Source organism: Phycodurus eques, chromosome 22, assembly GCF_024500275.1.
Source record: "Phycodurus eques isolate BA_2022a chromosome 22, UOR_Pequ_1.1, whole genome shotgun sequence".
Taxonomy (NCBI): Eukaryota; Metazoa; Chordata; class Actinopteri; order Syngnathiformes; family Syngnathidae; genus Phycodurus; species Phycodurus eques.
Genome location: NC_084546.1, coordinates 5717774 through 5739857, shown reverse-complemented (window position 1 = coordinate 5739857; position 22084 = coordinate 5717774). Strand labels below are relative to the sequence as shown.

At 41.1% G+C, this 22084-nt stretch overlaps 1 protein-coding gene across 4 annotated transcripts in view; it reads right to left on the bottom strand.

The window, feature by feature from the left end:
* Nucleotides 1-2621: 2621 nt before the first annotated feature.
* The window catches only part of large1 (LARGE xylosyl- and glucuronyltransferase 1), a 91179-nt gene continuing 71716 nt past the window's right edge, over nt 2622-22084 (bottom strand). For 2 of the 4 annotated variants that reach the window (XM_061667283.1, XM_061667285.1), the window contains 9 exons: nt 19777-19881; nt 16927-17039; nt 12573-12698; nt 11748-11903; nt 9894-10057; nt 8736-9014; nt 8495-8641; nt 7925-8120; nt 5553-6998 (listed from right to left, as the gene is read on the bottom strand). In XM_061667283.1, coding sequence (XP_061523267.1) covers nt 6801-6998; nt 7925-8120; nt 8495-8641; nt 8736-9014; nt 9894-10057; nt 11748-11903; nt 12573-12698; nt 16927-17039; nt 19777-19881 — 1484 coding nt within the window. In that variant the 3' untranslated portion in view covers nt 5553-6800. Of the gene's footprint in view, nt 3300-3408; nt 4211-5552; nt 6999-7924; nt 8121-8494; nt 8642-8735; nt 9015-9893; nt 10058-11747; nt 11904-12572; nt 12699-16926; nt 17040-19776; nt 19882-22084 lie in introns of those variants that run through there. The other 2 variants (XR_009767501.1, XM_061667284.1) reach the window with 2 other exon arrangements.

The window sequence follows — 22084 nt, the reverse complement described above, 5'->3', positions numbered from 1 at the left end:
TCGCATTGTGTGTGAACATTAAGCGAGCATACTTTTGTTTGCTTGAATAGATGTTATTTAATTCTCCTTTGCTTTTTTGTTTTCAACTAGTTTGAGTAGTTTTTCGTCAACTGGCATGAAACAGTTTGAAGCCTCTTTTATGAAGACTCAAAGTCAGGTCTTTATTTCTTTATTTTTTGACCCAAGAAGTTCCTACACAGATTCATGTCCTGAATTACAAACTTTCCACCTCATGTTACTGTGTTTATTTGTACGTGCAGGACAACGTGATTCGGTAGTGCGATGTTTACATAATGTACAACGCACGCTAAAAGAAGAGAATGGTTATTATGCCATGAACAGTGATAAGCAAAATTGGATCTGATTCGTCTCAGAAGACCTCAGCGGCAAGCAGTAAATGTTTGTGAGCAGTTGGCTATTAAATAATTACATCAGTCATTCATTTATTGGGGAACAATAGCGTTGGAATCAATGATGGGTGGATCAAGGTTTATGCGATGCTAAAAAATAGGTAGGCCGTGTTAAAGATAACTTTTGATTTCTCTATATTCTTAAAGCTAACTTTTTTTTGTAAAAAAAAAAAAAAAGAAAAAAATATTAAAAAAGAAATCAGAAGAATTGTATTGTTTTTCTTTTTTTTTTTTTTTAGATATGTTTTGGGTGGGGGGGGTCATATATTTTTTTTAAATAAGTAAAAAATGTTTCTTTTAAATATTATTGTTTCTTTTTCAAATCAATATGTATTTTTTTCAAAACATTTATTATTTTCTTTATGAAGTTACATTACTTTTATCTACATCTTATATTATTAAAAACATATTTTGCATCTTTTAAACATATTTTCTGTTTTTAATAAGTACTTTGTTTTATTTTTTCAAAATATTGCTAATTTTCTCCTTTCTAAAAATGCTTATTCTGTTTTAAAATATTTCCTTTTCAAAATATTCTCTTTTGTTTCTCACCATCATAATAGCACCAAATGGTGCTAATAATAATAATAAACTGTCCTTCCAATGCAGGCCATAAATAAAACCTTATTTACCTTATTTTACTCCAACTGAGCTGCCAAATATTACAAAAAGCTTCCATTATGATTTAATGCCACTGCAAAACAACAAATATCAAACTGTCAATGAAAAGTGAGCATTGATAAAACTTGTCCTGTGTTTTCGGTGCGTTTTTTTTATGTGACTTTGACCTAACCTGCCCTGATAATTACAGTGGTTATAACCACAATTAGACGCACACAAACTTAGGCCCATTTACAATCATTTCGGGACATTCATTTAGTGTTTACCCGTTGCATTTGTGCACCGAACCGCCCCGGTATTGTGTCCTACTATACATGTGAGGAACCTAAACGTTACGTCAAGAAAACACGTGGTGATGAATGTTATCTTTGCGTCTGACTGAACCCATTTCAACAGAAAAGATTGGTCTTCAAAGGTCCGGATTACAATAACCGTAAGAGCCAGAGTTATGACCGTGCTTTGTGCAAACTTTGAATATGTTGACTCAATTGACACGTGATTATTTCCCCCAATAAATAGCGGGGCAATAAACAGCACCATAGAGATAATGACAATTGTTAACATGACATACTCTACGTGAGCATCTGTTTAGAAAGATAACATTTACTGTATTGATAAAGGAGAGATTTCGCTGACATAATAATTCCAAGTTCTATATAAAGTTCATAATCTTGGAAGATCTTTAGTATTAGTAGCAGTTAAAATGTCACTTACTGATTTGGAAAGTTCAGCCAACTCATGTTCAGCCCTAATAAATGTCTCCTCCGTTCATCCGTACCAACATAACCGAAGTGCTAAAACTGCGCGCGTGCACCACACTACCAAAACGGTGCATTTTCCTGCGGTAACGATAGGAGAAATAGGCCAACATATCGGACTGGGTGGCAGGTGTTAAGAGCGAGCGGAGGGCCGCTCGGGTTCTCGCTCGGTGGGTGCGGCGCTCACGTTTCAGAACAGAGTAAACATTGTTCCGAGCGTCGCGTGGAACCGTGTTGGCGCGCGCACTTTTAGAGATTTCCAGGCTTGACCTCACGGTCAAAGTGCACATGTGCGTGCGAGCCGGGGAAGAAAATCATTAGGGACGGTGGGATTTATTTGCTTTTCAAAGATATGGTTGACATTCAACTACGTGTGTTTATGTCTTGGCTCCGGAAAAAAAAATTCAGACCACAGCAGAATCATCATTATTTATAGATATTGTAAATGTTGGACTAAAATGCACATTTCGGATTGATTCTAAAAAGATACTGAAAACTCCCAAACTCCAAATCCAAATATTTTCATGTAGAGCATTTTTTGGAAATGCCAAACATGAAAAATGGTCAAACTACCCACAAAACTGGAGTGTTTTTTTTTTCTTATACATATATTTTTTGTTCTGCATTTACTTATAATAACAATCATATATTTTTTATTTACTAGATTAAATTAAGTCAATTAATTTAAAAAAAATCATTTTCAGATACTGACAAATAATGACAAATATATAAAATAATACATTATTCAATTGGATTCATGATAACGTTACCAATTTCGTATTGTAAATGACTATTTTTATAAAGGTGATAGAAATTGATACATTCTGGCTGAAGTAACCATAAATGGTCCCTTGGTCCAATCTTATTATGATTATTATTTTTAGAAATGACATTATTATTATGACTATTATACGTCTTAACTTATCCCACTTTGGATGGGCAAAATAGAAACAGCTCTCAGTACAATGCAGTGCAGTTCTACACCACTGCATACCATCATCATACACATTGTCAGATTAATACCACTCGTAGTATTATTATTTTTTTTTTGAATGTATGTATTTTTATTCTTAAGAAAATGTCCCCCATCTTCACTGGTAACGTTGGGTGTATATGAGGCTTATAGATTATCTTAGTTTGGCCAAGTTTATCAGATTGTGAGCATGGTTAAGCAATTTGCCTGCTTTGCGCAAATCTCGCACCACATCCACGTTTCTTTAAGTACGCGAAGGGTGCACTTTATTTCCGGGACTGTCGGCATTTCGGACAGTTTTCATGTTTATAACACTAATAGATATATTTCATAAAAAAGAAAAAAAACAAACAAACAAGCAACTGCATCCCTGTTTTAAAACCTCTAACAAACAACAATTCTCATTTACTTTTGTATTAAACATCTAACTCAATATGGCATTCGTCGATTGCATTCAAATGTATTTATTCATAAATACTTACAGTAGTTGACCTTGATGAGATTCTTTGTATGGAAAATGCTGGAATATGACAGACGCTGGGAAGCATAGTAGACGTGTGGTTAGCGGTCTGTGGTTTTGAATTTAAAAAAAAACAACAACAACATATACACATATATATATATATATATATATATATATATATATACACACACACACACACACACAAATCAAACGTTAGGTTCATTTCATTGAGCAACTAAATGGCTCCCACAGAAGTTATAGAGAAAATTAACACTAGGTGTCAGTACAGTACCAGGTTTCAAATAGGCAGTTGCTGAAGAACTTCAAAGTGAAATGAATGTTTTCATTATAACATTTATTTACTATGCATTTCACACATTTCTTGATTTTTTTTTTTTTGGGGGGTATAAATGAGCGGAAGTGTGCGGTTTTAAGAACCCGAGGCTGTAGTTGTACTCAAAACGTAGCGTTGGGGGCGCTGCGAACAAACGAGATTTGGTTCCCCTGGAGAGAGCTAAGGAAATCCACAGTGATTAGCGTTTGATGAGCGACTTCAAACCGCAGCTGGCCTGAAGCGGAAACGGCGCGTGGTGGGCTGCCGTGGCCACCGGAGACCACCGCATTTTAAACATCTAAGCACATGTGTCTTTAGCTCGGAGATGTGATGGATGGGGTGTCTTTTGTAGTGTTTAAAGAGACACGGTCTTTAAAACGGAATTATAATAAGATAGAGAACCAAACATAAATTATTACTTACCTGTGTTCCGTACTTGAATTTCTTCTGGTTCTGGAGGCTTTCTGCTCAAACGCTACAAGGACTGGGAAACACTTCTGAACGTTTTTGGACAAGTGTTGCGTAAATACGTTTAAAAGCGGGATGAAAAGAATTTGTTGTGTTACAAATCCAGCCCTGACCTCACAGATGATCTTCTTGATGAACACACAACAAACTGCCGCACTTTTTTTTCTTTGGCTTTCTGGGCTTCTGTGTAAAAGATAACAAGCTAGATTAGCATAAAAATAACATGAAGGGGGGGGGGGAGCGGTCCAAATACAAAGATAATTGTGAAGATAAACAGTCAAGGAGGGGAAAAAAAAAAAGGCAAAACCAGATTACAGTGTGCGAGACAATCATGCTAATCTTCTAACTAAATGGCACTTTTCAAGAAATTATGTTAATCTCCCAGTTCACATTGGAAGCATTGTCATTTTTGGTACTTCTAATGTTCCCAGAGCATTTGATCACACTAATCCTGATTGAGTATTCGCCGTTTGAGCAGACTGTTTTTAATGTCTTCACATACTGACAAAAACCACTATTTCTCACTTTTTAGCGTTGCCAATCTGTCCAGTAGGCAAGGTTCAAATTTGATAGCAATGGGACTGAAGCTCGCTTTCTAAGGACCCCTAAAGATGTCTAAATTGACCCCAAAATGGCCAATTCAGACCAAAACTGCTGACCTCCGGGCAAGCAGCCCATAGCAAATACGCCCTCAAAACGGCAATATATTCGACACGGTGAACCTGCACCACTGTGGACATTGAGATTTCCTAGGAATGTCGCAGAAGTGAACACTTGAAAATGTCAACACGAGAAATTGGACTATGAGTGTTGTTGCCATGGCTGTTGTTGTACCCATTGTTCTCTTATCCCTTTTGCCTATTTTTATGTGAAGTCATTGTTATTATTGTGGGCAATCATTAACGTGATCGGTGACTTCACATAGATTCGTACATTCTTAACAATAACATACAATTCCAGGCAATTAAGCAACTTTGTTATTTGTGTTTTAAACTGCATCCATTCAGATGAATCAGTAGCTTGCTGACCCCTGGCCTACACTAAGAACATTTCAAGAGTGCCTAATAACACCTCAGAGGAATTCTTGTAAGAAGCCCCCCAAATTAAACCCACAAATGATCATAAATAAGAGGAAAAGATTCCCCACCCGTGGCTTCTCTTCAAGAGACTCCGATACAAGAAGCGGTAAGGGACAGCCCAACTGGGGGCCGTGAGGTACGCGGGAGCTGATGAAACGGGCTGGCTTCCAAATAGAATGTTCTTATGCAGGGGTTGCACTTTGAGGGTCGTGAATAGTAAATTAATAGCTTCATCGCGGCTACAACAGGCTGTGATCAAGTGGGTCAAAAAAAAAACAAAAAAAAAAAACAGCCTGAGACGTTTTAAATCACACGACATTTTGCATCACACGATACAACATTTTCCATGATGCAACATCCTATTGTCACAGAATCCAGGCAAGTGAGAAGCATTTTAAAGAGTGTTTCCGTGACAACAGCGAGACATTTTCAAAGACAAGCGAGTGTTTGACAATTTTACTTTATTCAGGTAGCAGCATCTGTCAGCCCTCCCGTCCACGTCGCGCACACGCAAAATCGCTCTATCGCACACACGCACGCACACAAAACATACTGTACGTTAACACACACACCTGCATGACGGCTCTTCTGCGCCTCTTTTTTGGGGGTGGGGGGGGGGGGGGGAGAGTGAGAGGAAAAGAAGGGGGAGACAGTGGCCTCTAGTTTCACAGCAGTATAAATTAAATACAAAATTGAGTGAACGACAAATATGCTTCAAATCAACTCTGAATTCAGTTCAAACCAAAACTGACATGAAGCGAGACCAAATAAAAAAATAAACAAATGCTCTCAGCACAAAAATAAAAACTTTATTCAATTCGTAAAGAAACTAATTAAAACTGAGCATGATGTATCTCCAAGCGCAATCTTTGATTGAGCCCTTGTATTGGATCTCATAAGATTATGTCCAAATGTAAAGGCTTGTTTTTCCTGCGCTTGTATGCCTTCAGACCTCATTATTTCATCTAGTGCGGGCGTTAGCAACCATGAGATGTGCAGAAAAAAAAAAAGGAAAACCCTCAAAAACAAACAAACCAAAAAACACTGCCGTAAGTCGTTAAGTACTAATTTGTCATCAAACTGGAGGCAAGAGTGAAAAAAGTAGGAAGGAAAGTAGCAGAACTGTGTTTGTACTGAACACAGCGGCTTGGGCAGAAAATATTCACACACGCACGACACTGGAGCACGCTTACGCTGGGTGAACATTTTCATTGCCTTTTGAAGTGGGGAGGACGGATTGTGATTTGTACCCGCAGCTGATTGGCCGGTCGGCTGCTCGCTTGAATCGTCTCTGTGCTGAGCGATTCGTCTCGGCGCCGCGGTCCAAAAATGCTTTTTTGAGTGCGGCCGTGGCGCTTGGATGGGGGCCGCGCTGCGCAAACTTGTCACTTAATGGATTTCCAGGCCCGACGCGCACGCGCGCACCTGCACGTACGTTCGCAAGCGTGCTCGCGTCGCTTTTTTTCCTCCCGCATCAGAGCGGAAGGTGACTGTTTCCCGGATCCGACAGTGAAAGCTCCGATCCGTACGCACCGCACTTAAGGTCGACATTTTTGAAGGAGGTCCGAGTCCGGTCCTCTGACCTCGCGAGGGCCGTCTTTTCCGCGCCGTGCCTCGTACCCTCGCGCCCCCCCGATAGCTTACCGAGTCAGTACAGTCGCTCACGGCTCGGGGGACGCGAGGGCCCGCAGTGGCTAGCTGTTGTTCTCGGCCGTCATGTACTTAAGAGCGGCGAAGCCGTAGCGCCGCGACATGTTCTGCTGGAACTCCTCCTTGAGGGTCTTGAGGCAGACCCGGTACTGCTTGTTGGAGCGGAACTTGGTGATGTCGAAGCTGGGCGCGTGGGGCATGTGGATCATGTACGCATTGGGGAGGACCGCAAATTCGTATTCCTGTGGCGAGAGGGGGAGGGGGGAAATAAGAACACGGTTTCAACCTCTTATCAGTGGCTAATAAAGGTCATCCATCCATTTTCTGTGAAGCTTGTCCTCATGAGGGTCGCGGCGGAGCTGGAATTTACCCCAGCTGATGTGGGCGAGAGGCGGTGTTTTGGAAAGCGGGAGGAAGCCAGAGTAACCGGACTCTTTTTGTTCTTGTTTCCCCCCAAAAAATGGCTATTCTATTAGGCTAACAGTATCATAATAGCTTTCATTGGCCTTCATTAAACATGAGACGCATAGAAAGAATTTTTGCACTTTTGCTAACGAGTTGTTGTGCCTGTGAAAAACAACTTTTCTTATCAACAATTATTTTGACGAGACATTTCATGTAGCTTGTAAGACTGAATTGTCAATCATTCTCTAACAAATATAACTGATATGAATGAATACCCCCCCCCCCCCAAAAGGCAAAACAAGCATACACAGCTCTGTGGAAAAAGCCATCATTCCACAACGATTATATGAAAGTGGTATGTCACTCAGCAGGAAGTTGACCTCTGCAGAGGTCAAACTGTTAACAAAAGAGGGACAATACATCGCAGATTAATGTATTTGTTTGGAAGCCAGCACGCTATTTCCTCGACGCAACGGATGGGTGTTGGCGTGTTGCCATTATGATTATCTTGGGATGGTGGACTTGACCTTGACCTCCTATTTTTTTGGAAAAACAGTCTATAGTGGTTGTACAAAATCAGCCACTGAGACAGACGTTGAGGAGAATGTAAATCATCACATATGGCTTCAATATCTGACCACGTCTTTGGAGCAGCAGTACTCAAAGAGTAAATTAATAAACGCCCGCAGACCGTTTCGTTAATAAAGCGACCTTTTAAAAAAAGAGAGCTAGGAGCTAGTGGAAGTGAGGGTGCGTCTCTGACCTGCGCATCCAGCTCCATGATGTGCGCCACCTTGTTCCAGCCGAAGCCCACGAAGCGGCGGTCGTACTCGGGGCTGTCCCGCCTCACCATGACGTACGGCTCGAAGTCGGCTTCCCACTCCACCCGGTAGGGCGTGGTGGCCGTCCGCCATTTGGCAAAGTTCGTGGGTGCGTGGCCTTTGGTCCACACGTGGTACCTGGATTGTCCGAAATAAGCCAACCAAAAAATTACAAATGCTATTTCTTTCCACGTAACGGAAATCGAAAAGTTTTGATCCGACTTGTTCGTGCCGCAACGACCTGGAAGTACTTCGAAATCCTACAGGCGCTGTAATCATTTTATAACTGTGACGCATCCTCGTAACAAACTGCTGGAGATGGAATTTCAAGAGCGCCATATTTTATTCAATCTTTTTTACTGACTGTGCTCAAACCACATCTGATCTTTGCCTTTTTGTCGAACAAACTCAAACGAGCCATTTATTTCACGCAAGATACTGTTGATTATTTAATTTCAGTCTCTCGTTATCGAAGCAATATGCTACTCCCTAAGTTGAGCAGCTGATGTTACCTGAAGGTGAAAAGAGTTCCCATGTCCAGCTGAGAAAGCAGCTCGGCTTTCGATTTCGGGTAGGACAGGCGATAGCGCAGCGTCTCGAAGGCCGGCACCACTAGTGCTTTCTTGGTGTTGGCCATGTCGAGCTGCACAACCGACTTCCTGAAAGTAGGCGCAAAGGCTCGCATTATTAGCAAACTAGCAACAGCGCAGATGCTTTTTTTTTTTTTTTTTTTTGAAAACTAAGAGTGCTAACCTGAGATAGTCGTAGAGGCCGTACATGGGCAAGAAATCGATGTCCGACAGGAACATGTAAGGCGTGTTGACGTGCCGCATGGCGACGTTTCGCAAAAGGTTGACCGGGTAGAACTGTCCCTCTTTGTAGACTACGTGGTAGCCCACGTTCCCTCGGCTCATGAGCACCTCGGAGCCCTGAGCGTAGCGCAGGAACTGCTGGGCCTCTGCGTCGGACAGGTAGAGGGCCAAGCTGATGGGGCCTTCCCAGTGCTTACAGATGGCCTCCAACATCTGAAGTCTAAGCAGCAGAGGACACAAACCGTGAACTAAAAACAACAGACAATAAGTATATTCTTTCACAGTTGCTAATTTATGACATCACTGCCTCTCCAGTAACGGTTTGGCTTTGTAACAGCTTATTTTTCGAATGGGGGAATGGTCTTCTTTTCTGTCCTGTCAAATCTTTTGCATTTACATAACAAGCATCCGTTCGTCGCTTACTTCCGTTGTTTTCGTTTTAAAATACGACTCGTGAAAATTCTCCCCGTCGTCTATATTCCGGCACTGTCGATTCAAAAGCCCAGACGATCTTATTTGTTCAACCGAACGTGTCCATCCGTCTTCTTCCTGTTGCCCCAGCATGCTTCCTGCTTGAGTAAGCCAACAATTCACATTCTGACTTTGGATTTTTCTTCTTTTTTTGCAGAGTACACGAAACCGTTTTTGGTTTACCATAACTGATCCGTTAACTGTTATTTTTCAAACTTTTTAGTGGAATCAGACTCATTTTGAGGGGATATGAGCACCAAAGATTTTCAAAAACCAAAGTGCCACAGAAAAAAAAGGATCTTTAATATTATAAGGCACGGGTAACATTATGCAGTTTGAACATTAACACTGTGTTTAAATGGAGTAAAATAAATCATGATTCCATTAAAATGTGCCGCACATAAAAAAAAAAATCCTAAATACATGTTTAAGAATAAAATGCAAATGTATTGAACTTCAAAGTTAAATACAACTGAACTGTATTTAGTGATTCTGTTACATACCACGAGAGGGGGCCCCGCGTACAATTAGTGGTATTATTTAACCTTTTCAAAACTTGGGAATTGAGTGTTTCCCACGTTTCCAAGACCAAGTCTTTGCTGTCGGGAGCGGTGGTGTGAAACGGTACCTGTCCATGGAGAGCTGCGCGACTAGCGTGACGTCCGCGTTGTCGGGCGTGACTTCGTACTCGTAGTGGAGGAAGTAGAGGTGCGTTCTGTGGACGGTAAATCGCTCGCGGCGGAACTCGTAGCACGGGTCGTCTTCGTCCAGCTCGGAAAGCGTCTTCTGGAGCTACGGGGTGGGGGTTGCACACTTTCAGCAATTACTTACAAGTTTAACTGTAATAAATATGTCAAACATTTTATGATGGCACCTGGGTAAAAAATAAATAAATAAATAAATTAAAAAAATATATATATACATATATATATATATATATTTCTTTTTTTTTTTTTAAATCACGGACACATGGCATAATATAGCTCCTTTAAGATTGTGGGCGCTTTGCTTGAAGTGTTGTCATGTCATGATAACAATTCATAATGACCTTGGAAGAGACTTAAAATCTGTCACATGATTTTTTTTTTTATCCCCTTTCGCAAGTGCCACAAAAGTTGTTAATATTGCCCATAATGTCTGCTTTCATATGTTACAACAACAACAAAAAAAGCACGATCCACGAATAGGCTATTATAACATTTTGTTAAATCGCACCCAGAAAATATAAAGCAGCAATATGGAGTCATTTATTGTGCAAACGGCAGCTCTGAAATCCTTTTGATGGCTTTTGGTAAGGAGAATTGTCATCGTTATTGCCACGACGACCATAAAGCGCCTCCGTTACTACCCTATATTGAAAGTGAACTGTCACGTGTACAGTACGTCCGTTGTTCCGAGTGTTGTGTGAATAATTCACTCGGCTTCAGTGGGTTTCGCCATCAAGCGGCTTGTGTTTTGCTTGCAGCTCGTCATTCTTTGCCTACGACGGTAATCTATAAAGAGCCATAACAATTAATGATTCAATCATTATTCCCCCCGCTCTATATGGCAATACTCAATCACATTCGGCGTTAGGGTTTCGTGCAAGTATTACTGTAACGACTGTGCTTGTTTTTTCTTTTCTTTCTTCTTTGCCTTTTATCTTTGCAACAATATGAAGCGACGACAGCGGTGAGACTCCCTCGTTACCGCACTTGTTTCCATAGCTATGAGAGTATTTTGTTGCTTGTTTGTTGGTTAACTTCTTGTTACACTTGTGTGACAATTAAGAAAAGGAACGGAAAATCTTCATATGACGCCTTTGTCATTCCGTATTGTTATAATTACAATGCACAAATATCACTTAAAATTGCCTCAAGCATGAATAAAGGTTTTATGGTTGTCACATTTTGAACTTAAAAATCAAAACATCTACCGGTGATTTATTTTTAAGGCTCATGTTGTAAACAACTTTGAAATGATATTGAAGTGTTTTGGGTTCATAGTTTTTGGCATAATTATGGTTTAAACTATTAATAGAGGCAGCGGTCAGAAACTTGTCACTGTAAATTGCAATTGACTAGCCCAAAAGAAAAACAGATGCTTACTGTTTTTGCATTTCTGTTCTATTTCCTTTGGGAAATGGGAAAAATTACACTCGGGGGAGCCCAGGAGCAAAAAAATAACGAAAAAGAACTTCCACTCAACCCGCTTGATAAAGATGGCGTCATGGGAACAAAGGACTATGACCTCCATTGACTTCAGTACAAAGGGGATGATTACTGCCACGTGTTCAGTCCCTAATCAACCGTCCTCAACGCCGACAAACCCTCGAGCGTCACGAACGTGATTCAAGAGCCAGCTTGTGCATGCGAACATGACACGCACTGAATAGTGACCCAGCTTCCTCTTTCACCAAGACATTCATGAATTCGAGTTCAAGCCGGCAGTCGTGCGGGGGCGGCGACGCCGCTCGGCGGGATGTTCGTCCCCGTGCGCTCACATTCTCGCTGTTGTGATCGGCCTCGCTGGGACAGCCGAACAGCTCCCGGCGCAGCAGGTTGCCGTCGTACTCCAGGAAGGTCAGGTAGAGATTACGGAAAAACTCCACGTGCTTGTTCTTGACTCTTAGTTTCTTCGGGGAGTTCCAGTGGATGACCTTGTCAGAAAAAGACAACGAAAGAAAGCTTGTTAATGTCGTCGTCGTATGTGGTTTTGTTTTCCAAGGGTTATCGCGTACCCGCCTACCTAAGGTTGCTTTACAGGCACGAGTAGGACTGATTTTGTTTGTACATAATACAGTAAGTTGATACAAACGAGATGGAAATGTGGTCAAAGCAGTGCTTTGTGATTTTCTTTTCCTGACTGAGGCTGACTGCGCTCGTCGTACGCCCGCTCGGGCAACCGTGGACGATCCGTCAGAAAGCGCGTTCATATAACTATTGACTCATTTAGAGTCTGACCTCATTGGCGCCTAGGGGCATTATTAGCATTCAGCGACACTCTGCGCTCCGAGGGCACATTCGATCTCAAACCAAGTTGAACGTGGAAAATAATGTCAAACGCGGAATGTCCGCCAATGCCCTGGTAAACGCATGGCTCCGGATGGCGCCGTTTTTCACATCGGTCTGACTTTAATGCCTCACCTTTTTTCAAGCCTCGTTATATGGGACATCTGGAAAAGCGACTTTTTAATTGCTTGTCTACAAATAGTTCCCTGAAGTGACTGCGCAACCATCAAGCGTGAACTCAAACAACCACGTAAAACCTCCCGTTTCTGATAAACGTCTGCGCTTCTGCCCACTAATTAGTTGATTAATTTTCTCACCTTGAGGTCCGACACATCTTTGTAGCACTTCTCGGAGCGGGTGTGGTCAGACAGCTGAACGTTCCAGAAGCAGGGCAGCTGGTGGACCAGGAACGGGTTTTGTTTGATCACAGCGTTGAAGATATCCTGCGCACACACGGACACGCGCACTTGATTATTACAGAGGCTCATGATACCCGGGCTGGGATCTTTTAATTCCTCATTTCGCCCAGACATTTCGGACAATTACATGCTTCCAGCTTTGTGGGAATAGTTGGTCTCATATAGTTCACAAATAAAGATTGGGAAATGCATCGCGGAAGAGTGTTTGAGGAGTATTTGAAGTTTCTCTAGGGAAGTATTTGTGATGCCTCATAGACTCAAATATTGCAATGCTGAATGTATTAATGACCGAATGACAAAACATGACCTTCGTTGAAAAATGGCCAAGGTGCTTGATTAGAAATCAACAGTGATGCATCGTATACACCACCTAAGATGCAAAAAAAAAAGTGCCTGTGCAAATAAAGTTGAAATGACAATTCCAGCAGGGGGAGCCCCAGTCAAATTTTGAGAGGCCACCCATTAAAAGCAAACGTGGACACAATTTAACCAAGAAAATTAAAGGCTTGTGAAGCTCGCATGTGGTTATGTTCATAACACCTAAACCCCAATGTTTAGTCATTATTTAGGCTTGATTTTGAAACAATTAGTGCATCTCAATTCAATTAGTGCATCACAATTCAGACTAGCTACTGATTTCCCTGGACAGGAATTACGGGAAAATGGATCTAAGACCGAATGTGAGGACCTCACATATGTTGAAAGACTTCCGAGAGAATTCATCAGGTCCCGCCTGATGCTCAAATATTTATTAAATCCATCTCAGAAGATTTACAAAGGATTTTCCATTTCAGTGCATGTGAATAATTTAGTGTTGAATTTGAATGTGGTCAGTGTCAAGTCTGTACACTGCCCCCTTAACTTTGAATCGTAAATAATTTGCATAATATCATGCATCAGTATGGTGTGGCTGAGTTTACAATACAAAAGCTTTTGAGACATTCACAATTACAGTCTGCATGAAAAAGACTCCAAATGATCCGGTCTTGCTTCTTCCGATTCCAAGTAACTATGCGATCGTGTTTAACGAAATGATCTTCCGGCTCGCATGACAACAGTCGGTGACAGCCACCGCCGTCCTCTAATGGGAGACATAAAAGCTCAATAACCGCGTAATAAATGGCGCGATAAAGAGGGCTTGACAGACCGTCGGAGTAGCTCATACGGCGGAAGGCATATGGAACGCTCAAATGATTCCGGAAGCCCCCCCCCCCCCCCCGCCGCCTCCCGTTCATTTTCCAAACTGCATACCTTGCGGGACTTTACTTAATGAAGGTTTAATTAAAATCTCATAAACGTACCACTCATCGAGATGAGCTCTGGATGGCTGGAAGGTCTCGGTGAAAGGCCCTGACAATATACGCATCTCGGGACGGGGCTGCGAGGCTGCAGGCCGGTCGGTTTGAAAAAGCCATAAATGCTCAATGGGCCGCGTTTACCATTACAGCGTCGCCTCGTTTCACACGCGATAATGGATTAGAAGAAAGCGCCGTGGTCTGATTTATTACATTTTGACCCTTTACACCTCACAAAGTGCTTCCCGTAGTGTGGTAACGTGGGCTTCCTCTGGTGGAATGGAAAATAATCACTCATTAAATATGAAAACAGTTTGTTACAGGGGCTTAAACCTGGCGAACAACAGCATTTTTAGAACCAAAAACGTCACGTATTCGGGTGTCAAATGAGAACTTTTTGAAAACCGTAGCATTCGCTTCTCTGTCTCAATGCTAAAAATAGTGCGGGTGGGGCGGGGAGACAAATGCACATACGTGTTCGTTCAGACATGCAAGCAATTCAGAACAGAGAGCGACAATGAGTCTTTAAAAGTCCATTTCGTCCTGAAGGACAAGTACGTGCTTCGTACCGTCGCTAATGTCTTCCTGCGCGTTCCTCCTTTGTTACCGGTAGTCTTCAGTTCCTCTATTAAATCCACTGGCCGCTTACATTGTGTCCTGCTTGTATGACGTCACGCTGTTTCCCCCCCACACGCCCCTTTCAGGGGCGACTATTGTGAACCACGCTGTGGCACTGACATGATTGTTGGCGAGTGGGAAGCGGGGAGTCGTCACAGTGCGGCAGCACGTCACGACCGTCGGCCAGATGTCACCTCGGTCGTCGCGAAGGCGCGGTCCAGCACATTTTGGCCCCGCTCCAGTAAACGTCCATACGGAGCGCGTCTCCGACTGTTCAACTGTTGTTAAATGAAATGTAAACCCGTCTGGCAGAGCCCAGCCTTTCTCAGCCAAATGTCACAACACAAAAAAACCTTTTAGTGCTCATTTTCCCCATGTACTGTCAAAGGAAAGCTGTCTTCAAGCGAGGTGCATTGAAAAAAAAAAAAGGAAGCAGATGAGCAGCACAAAATATTATTCAAGCCCATTTTATTCTGACACATTAAAAAAAAACACTCCATGTTGTTCCAAGTGGTGCATTGGCACTGCAGCAATGTTGGTGGAGGTCCGTGCACTTCAGAACTAACAACTAATTAACACGCTTTTTCCATGCTGCTGCGACTGAAAACGTCATTATATTTGTCTTTTGTCGATTACAGTGGAAGCCGTACAAATGTTACGAGTTGGAGATGAACCAATCATTTCTGGTAAAATGTGACACGCGACTGTTTGGCCAATCCAATGTAACCACGAGCGACATTTGACTCCATTTCACCAATCAAACGGAGCCAGGCAGTCACGACACCGCACACAACCAATCAATCGATTTCTGGCAAATCTACCCACCTCTGAAAAAGAGTGAGGCTTGAAGGTAGTGGAGGTGTGTGCGCGCACGTGTTGGAGCCACAGCGAAAACCCCAACCAGTGTGTCCATTCATTCCCACACTGGAGGGGAAATGACCGTAATTTCTCGCGTGTAATGCGCATTTTCTACCCCCCAAAAAATGTCAAAGGGCGCGTTATACATAGGTATAGTGGAAAATGAAAAAGACGTTCACATTTTATCAATGTGTGCCGCCATCTAGGGGTTTTGAAAAAGCTGTACACTTTCATTCCACTATGCCAGCGCCCCCTAGAGGTTATGAAAAAGTTGTACACTTTCATTCTCGTATGCCACCTAGTGGTTATGAAAAAGGTGTAGACTACACTTTCATTCCAATATGACAGGGGTACATATGACTGCATATATGTACAATTGTGCTAATAAGTTTACACACCCAGGGAGAATTTGTGAAATATTGTTTTTTGTTTCTTTTTTAATACGACTGATGACTGAACAACCATCATTAATTTATATATGGTTATGTTTCGTTTAATGATAATGCTTTTCTGAAATGGTTGACAGTTTAGTTTGAATACCATTAAAATCAAATTAAATGTGTTTCGCCTGGTCCTTCTTGTTTTCTTGAAAGAATTGTACACATTTTACTAATCCTGCCTGGGGAATCAAACATATGAGCACAACTGTGTGTTTTCTCATTTACTAAATAAAAGCAGGGCTGTACATTTCAAAATATGAGCAAGTAAATGAAAAGAAAGTATTGTGTGTTCAAATAAGGTGTTTAATTTCAGAATATTTCTTTGGAAAAACTAACAAAATACAGATAATACTTCATGTTTTGATCATATGGGTAGAAGCAAAATCATGCATTGTAAAAATGCATGATACATAGGTGGAAGGGTTTTCCAGAATTTTGAACTTTGGGGGTGCGCATTACACACGGGAAATTACGGTAGTTTCGACGACGAGGGGTCTGCCTTCAGCCCTCCGGTAGCAGACGGTGCTCCACTCGAGCAAGAACGGCTAACACCTTTACGAGTTACGACCTTGTGATTATCAGCTTGAAATCTTCCGAGAAATGCACTTTGTTGGAATAAAAAAGAAACTAGGCCTGTGCATGCCATAGTCAGAAGGAAAATAAGGAATTTATGATTGCATTTTGTTGTTTAACCACATGTACTGTACAGGGTCTCGTCTTGGAAGTAACCAAGCTAATTAACTAGATTAATGTCTTTAATCAAATCCCATCACAATTTGTGTTTGCGATAGCACTGAAGAAGGGTACCGGTTACGGAAAACGGGTCAGGTTTTATACTTAACAGTGACACAGTTAATAGTTAGGTTGCTCAGTACACAATGAACAATTTCACCTCACATTAACATCCCATTACTTTGGGAACATTTGCATTGACGTAAGAACTTGGAAGTCAACCAGCATCACACAACAGATTGCATTTGACTTGGGATGTGACACCACAGGTGGAAAGTGTAGAGTGAAGCGAGGATGTTTGCGTTTTACCTGGTCTGCCAACGAAGTAGACAGCATGCTCATTAATTCCCGCTCCGCAGTCAACCTCCACATCTGCTCCCATCGCAGCTTTCGCAGTCGATCCAGGAGCAGCAAAATCACCCCTGAGAAGTACGCACGCGACACCTTAATATGGCATCTTAAGAAACAGAGAGTCATATCTCAGCTACCCTCCTCTAGCTAAAGTGATAAAGTCTCATTCGTGAGGTTCGGAATCACACGCCTTGTGTTTACCCAGATAAAACCGGAGACGATAAGCCTGCAAACAGACTGGCAAAAGACGCAGAAGATATGTTCAAACCTGTCTGGAAACACGAATCATTCAGCGTAACGTTGTCCAAATACAAAAAAGGGAACACTGGAAGGCAGGGGGGGATCTACTTCTCGCTTCCCTTGCTAATAAAATAAATCTTACGGGCAGCGACAAATAAAATCAGGCATCCGATTTTCAAGGGGAGAAGACCGGAGCAAACCAACCAGTCTTCATGTCCCGCTGTGCTCCATCTGTTGTTATGGCCGCAGCCACACAGCAGACCAACCGCAGCTGGACTGGAGGTCTTTGACTCACTTTTCTGTGCTTTACAAACAGCCGTTCTGCTCCCCGGTTCGGTCGAAAATCCCCGTGGCACGAAGGTGAACGACTCAAAAGGTTAATAGCGAGATTAGCCACTCGTGGAGACCTGCTGAACTGGAAGGAAAGACGTCGGTCGACTGTAAATGACGCTGTTTCAGCTACACAATTGTTACTCGAGGGATGGGTGTACCCAAAACCGTTTCTTGGATGTCTGCCTTCATAAGCAATTAATGCACAAATTATATTAAAATTATATTTATTAAAAAATAAAAATAAAAAAAAATAAAAAATTGGAGCACTCTTGTGATACTCCACATTACATCATTTTAAAAAGGAACTGGGTGGCTTCTGGAGCGCTCTCATGATTTAAGAGTGACTGTCAAAGTGTGGCTCCCTCTAGTGATACGTGAAAATCAGGGCCCAAAGTACAGCACAGTTGTGGTTCATTTGTAAGATCAATCCATTTTCATATTTCAGAGCCATTTCTTTCCAACATTTATCTCGCTAAAATATTTAACTCTTATGTACAATACATTATAATTGAATAATTATGAAAAAATTGCCCCCCCCCCATTTGTAAGCAAAGTTTTAATGTTAAACGTGCATAATGTTACAATGTTACGCTTATTACGCTCTTATTACGCTTCTGGATTTTAATATTGGGAATGACAGGGTTACTTGGAGAGCCAAGTATTCTTTTAGGTGGTACTTGGAGCAAAACGTTTGATAACCAGTGATTTAGAACATATGCAAGGATATGTCAAGGGTATGAATAATAAGTTTTATTCATATTCTCTTGAAAATCCATCTTTTGACACTTTCTTGTGTCATCGCCGACTAAAAAGATACCCGTTCACCAAATAAGAATTTACTCAAAAAGGAAATGAATCATTCTGGGTTGAACTGTAAGTACAAAAAAAATAAAAATAACATGAGAAGCTTTGTAAATTGAAATAAAAAACGTGCCCTTGCTCTAACCTTCTAACGGCTTTGAAATGACAACATTTTCACAGTGCGGCTTTTCTGAAGCGTATTGCAGCATGACTCATCATTTCTGCTCTCTGCGGGGATTTTGTACTTGCACAAGGAGCTCTCTAAAAGGTACTAGAAAGTATTCCAGTTTGATCATAATAAAGTGCTTAACCTTTACCTATTATATATATATATATATATATATTAATTTTAAGAAAATGCTTTATTGCGGGACTAATAGAAGCTCAAACGCTGCTTATCTCCACTGTAAATCTGAGGAAAATACATTGTAGCACACCTGCTATCAACACTAATCTTGAACTCAAGAGATAAATCAGGAAATAGATTGGTTGTAATCTCCACATAGACGCTGGTTCTTTATTCTGTCACATACATACAGTATATTGGTACCAACTCTATAATTAGAGGAGTCATTTTATTGTATTTTTAAAGATGCGATCGAAACTGGTAGATCTATTTTTATTTACAAAGCTCTCCAAAACAATCACTTTTGTTTTTGTTCTGTTACACTTTGTGCTCTTTATAGACCGCTTTGCTGTAGCGCGCTTTTATGACGCTTATTCTTAACAAGAGTTGCCTGCACCAAGGTGGAAACAAAGGTTATCCGATTAGGATGCGGTCAAAATCGATGTTGCCGATTCGAGTTTGGAATTGATAATAATTTGGCAGCAGCCTTTGTACAGTCAGAAAACCAAGGTGAGGTGCAAAGGCAAATGTACAAGTGCAAACATATACAATTATGTTAGTGTGTAAAATAAAAGCATTTCACATTATTAAGTGTGGAAAATTCATGAATGTTTAAGAATGTTTAAGTTTTTTTTAGTCAGATTTGTAATGGCCTTATATTGAAACCAACATATTTCATCATTTCATCGGTAATTTAATCAAATCATTTTGGTTAAAACATTACATTTATCACTCAAGATTGTTGGTTTATGAAAAACAAATAAGAGCCTCTGTTTTTGTTTTGAGGCTGTTTACAAAATGAATAGGGCAAAAAAAAAAAAAAAAACCCAAAAAAACAACTGAATTTCAACTGCACGGCTCAAGTGACAAGTGTCCAGTGACGTTTTCATGCTCTCGAGTGGCATCATTGGGATATGAGTTGTGGCAGTGCAAATAGGAAAAATGGAATTGGAATATGCGAACGTCCTCCAAATACGACTGCCGGTGGAGACACATTCGGGGTCGACCCGACCGGTCAACTGCCACCGGGCATTGACGATCTTAGCTTGAAGTCAATTAATCTGCAATCACGCGTTTGTGGTACTCACCGGTGTTGAAACCTCGACCCAGGGCCGGCCACGGCCGGTGGTTCTTCCACAGGTTTCCAAGGTACCAGTCGCTCTGGTTCTCCACCAGACCCAGGACCTGCTGGCCTGAAACAAGCACAAAACGCTACTTTTACTTTCCTCAAATCCTTCTCAGTCAAGCCAGGGTTATGATTATTATTTGTCAGAACAAAGTAGGCGGCAAAGCGCTACGAGAAGCTCTTTTACTCATTTCAACGTAGTTCCTTTGAGGGTTCGCCGTATTATTATTGCTATTAACATCCCAACACAATACAAGTTTGTGTTTATTATCAGAGCTCATACACCTTTAAGGTTCAATGAAAGCTGAATATTGAATCATTGAAGTTAATGATGCGGGACTTTCTACAAGGTGTGAAAATCTATAATGGACCATATTATCAAGAGGTCGATTAATTCATGCTTGCAACTGTTTTATCACACTAAAAGATATGGAATTAAGTTAAGGAACAAGCAACGTTAGGCCTTCAAAAAGCACAGCGGGGAGACTTGAAAAAAGAGAAGAAAAAAAAAAAGCACATTTCATATTGTCTGCATACAGAAAATGGTCAGAAGGGATCAGCGGCCAACACTTGAGGGGCACCTTAATCCCTTCATAAAGATGGCTTTTATGCCTGAGTCAACGGCAAACTGCGGGGGAGAACTTTAACTCCCAGCTGACACTGCCGTGACAATAGGCACTCGGGGAGTTCCGTAATTAGCTCGTTCGAACTGAAAGATTTAGCGCTAAGGATGGTATAAACGGCAGATGGGGGGGGTAAAAGGAGGCGGAACTTAATAAAGCTGTTAAAGCCAAGAGAGGGAAGGATGGGATGTATGTGGGGGGCTTAAGGGTGCAAAAAATTTGCAGCCAGACAAGCCAGTCAGATGTAAAGGTCAAGGAGACAGACGGCAGACGTGGACGAAGGAGAGGAAGCTTCAATAAAGGCGGATAATCAGGAGATTGTTTGAGCCGGCAGCGGCGATGACTGAGAGGAATGATTAGAAGCAAAAAGGTAATTCAATCAAACTTTGTGGTCCTTTTTGAAATCGAGCTGATCCCCAAACATCCCCGATGTTTATTCGAGCAGTGTCGGGTGGTAAAATATTCATTATCATCATGCCTTGTTTAAATTACTGTGATGGGGAGTCGTCAACAAACATCAAATGCTGCTCCGAGAGGCAAGGAGGCCGTGCCGTTCGGGTACAAAAAAGATAAACCAGTTTTTTTTTCATCTGGTTATATAACGGGGTATGAAAATAAAATAAAAACTAGTCATGGGCATATTCTGGGATTTTTCTCATTCAATACGCCAGCAGATGAAAGCATTACAAGGAAGGGCCACACTGAAAAACAGCTCAAATTACAAGAAGAAAAAGTCAGAAAACTACCGTGAGAATAATGGAACGTTACGAGATAAAACTCATTGAGAACAAAATTAGGGGATGAGAAATTAGAAACGAAAGCCACACATTATGAGACACTTTTAAGTGAGAATAATTGTAAATTTCCACAAGAGTTGTAAAGTTACAAGAAAAAAAAGCCATTCGGTAGAGAGATTATAGCTATAATCTTTGCATACATCATCAAATTTGTTCAAGTCATATTTTCAAGCCAGTTCAAGTCATAAAAATTATAAAATGTTATCTTTTACTAGAAAGGTTATGAAGACATCAAAGTCAGTTATGAAAAAATTCAATGCAAAAAGTCAATCTTACTAAAAAAGCATTCACGTTAGTGACGCTACAGTCATTGTAAGTCATAATTTTATCATAACATTACAGCGTAAGAGTAAATTCAGTCTTCCTACAGAAGCCGTACCTTTAGTTAAGTCAGAGTCGTACGATAAAACCTTACGATACAATAAAGTTGTAATCTTACTCGAAATGCCATGAAGTTAGTAAAGTCATAGATAAACGCTGTGATATCAGAATTAAATTAGAATCTTCAAATGTGCGATATCGGAGTCAGAATCTTACGAGAAACAGTCACACAAAAGCCAAAATGAAGTCGTTATGTAACAAGAATAATAAGGCAACATGACCAGAAAAGTCATGAAGTTGCAAGATCGGAATCGTAACAAGTTTAAGTTACTAACAATTTAAAAGTCCGCGTCAAATTCGACCAGTGAGGTGGATGGATTATTTCGGCAAAGGAGAAGAGCTCACTAACAACCTTTTGGTCGATTAGTGGACAATATTCGCGAGGATTAAGCGTTAATATAAGACCGCGTTACAAAATACATAGTTTCGATTATAAACTGTTTAACAATACCAAAAATAAATGAATGTA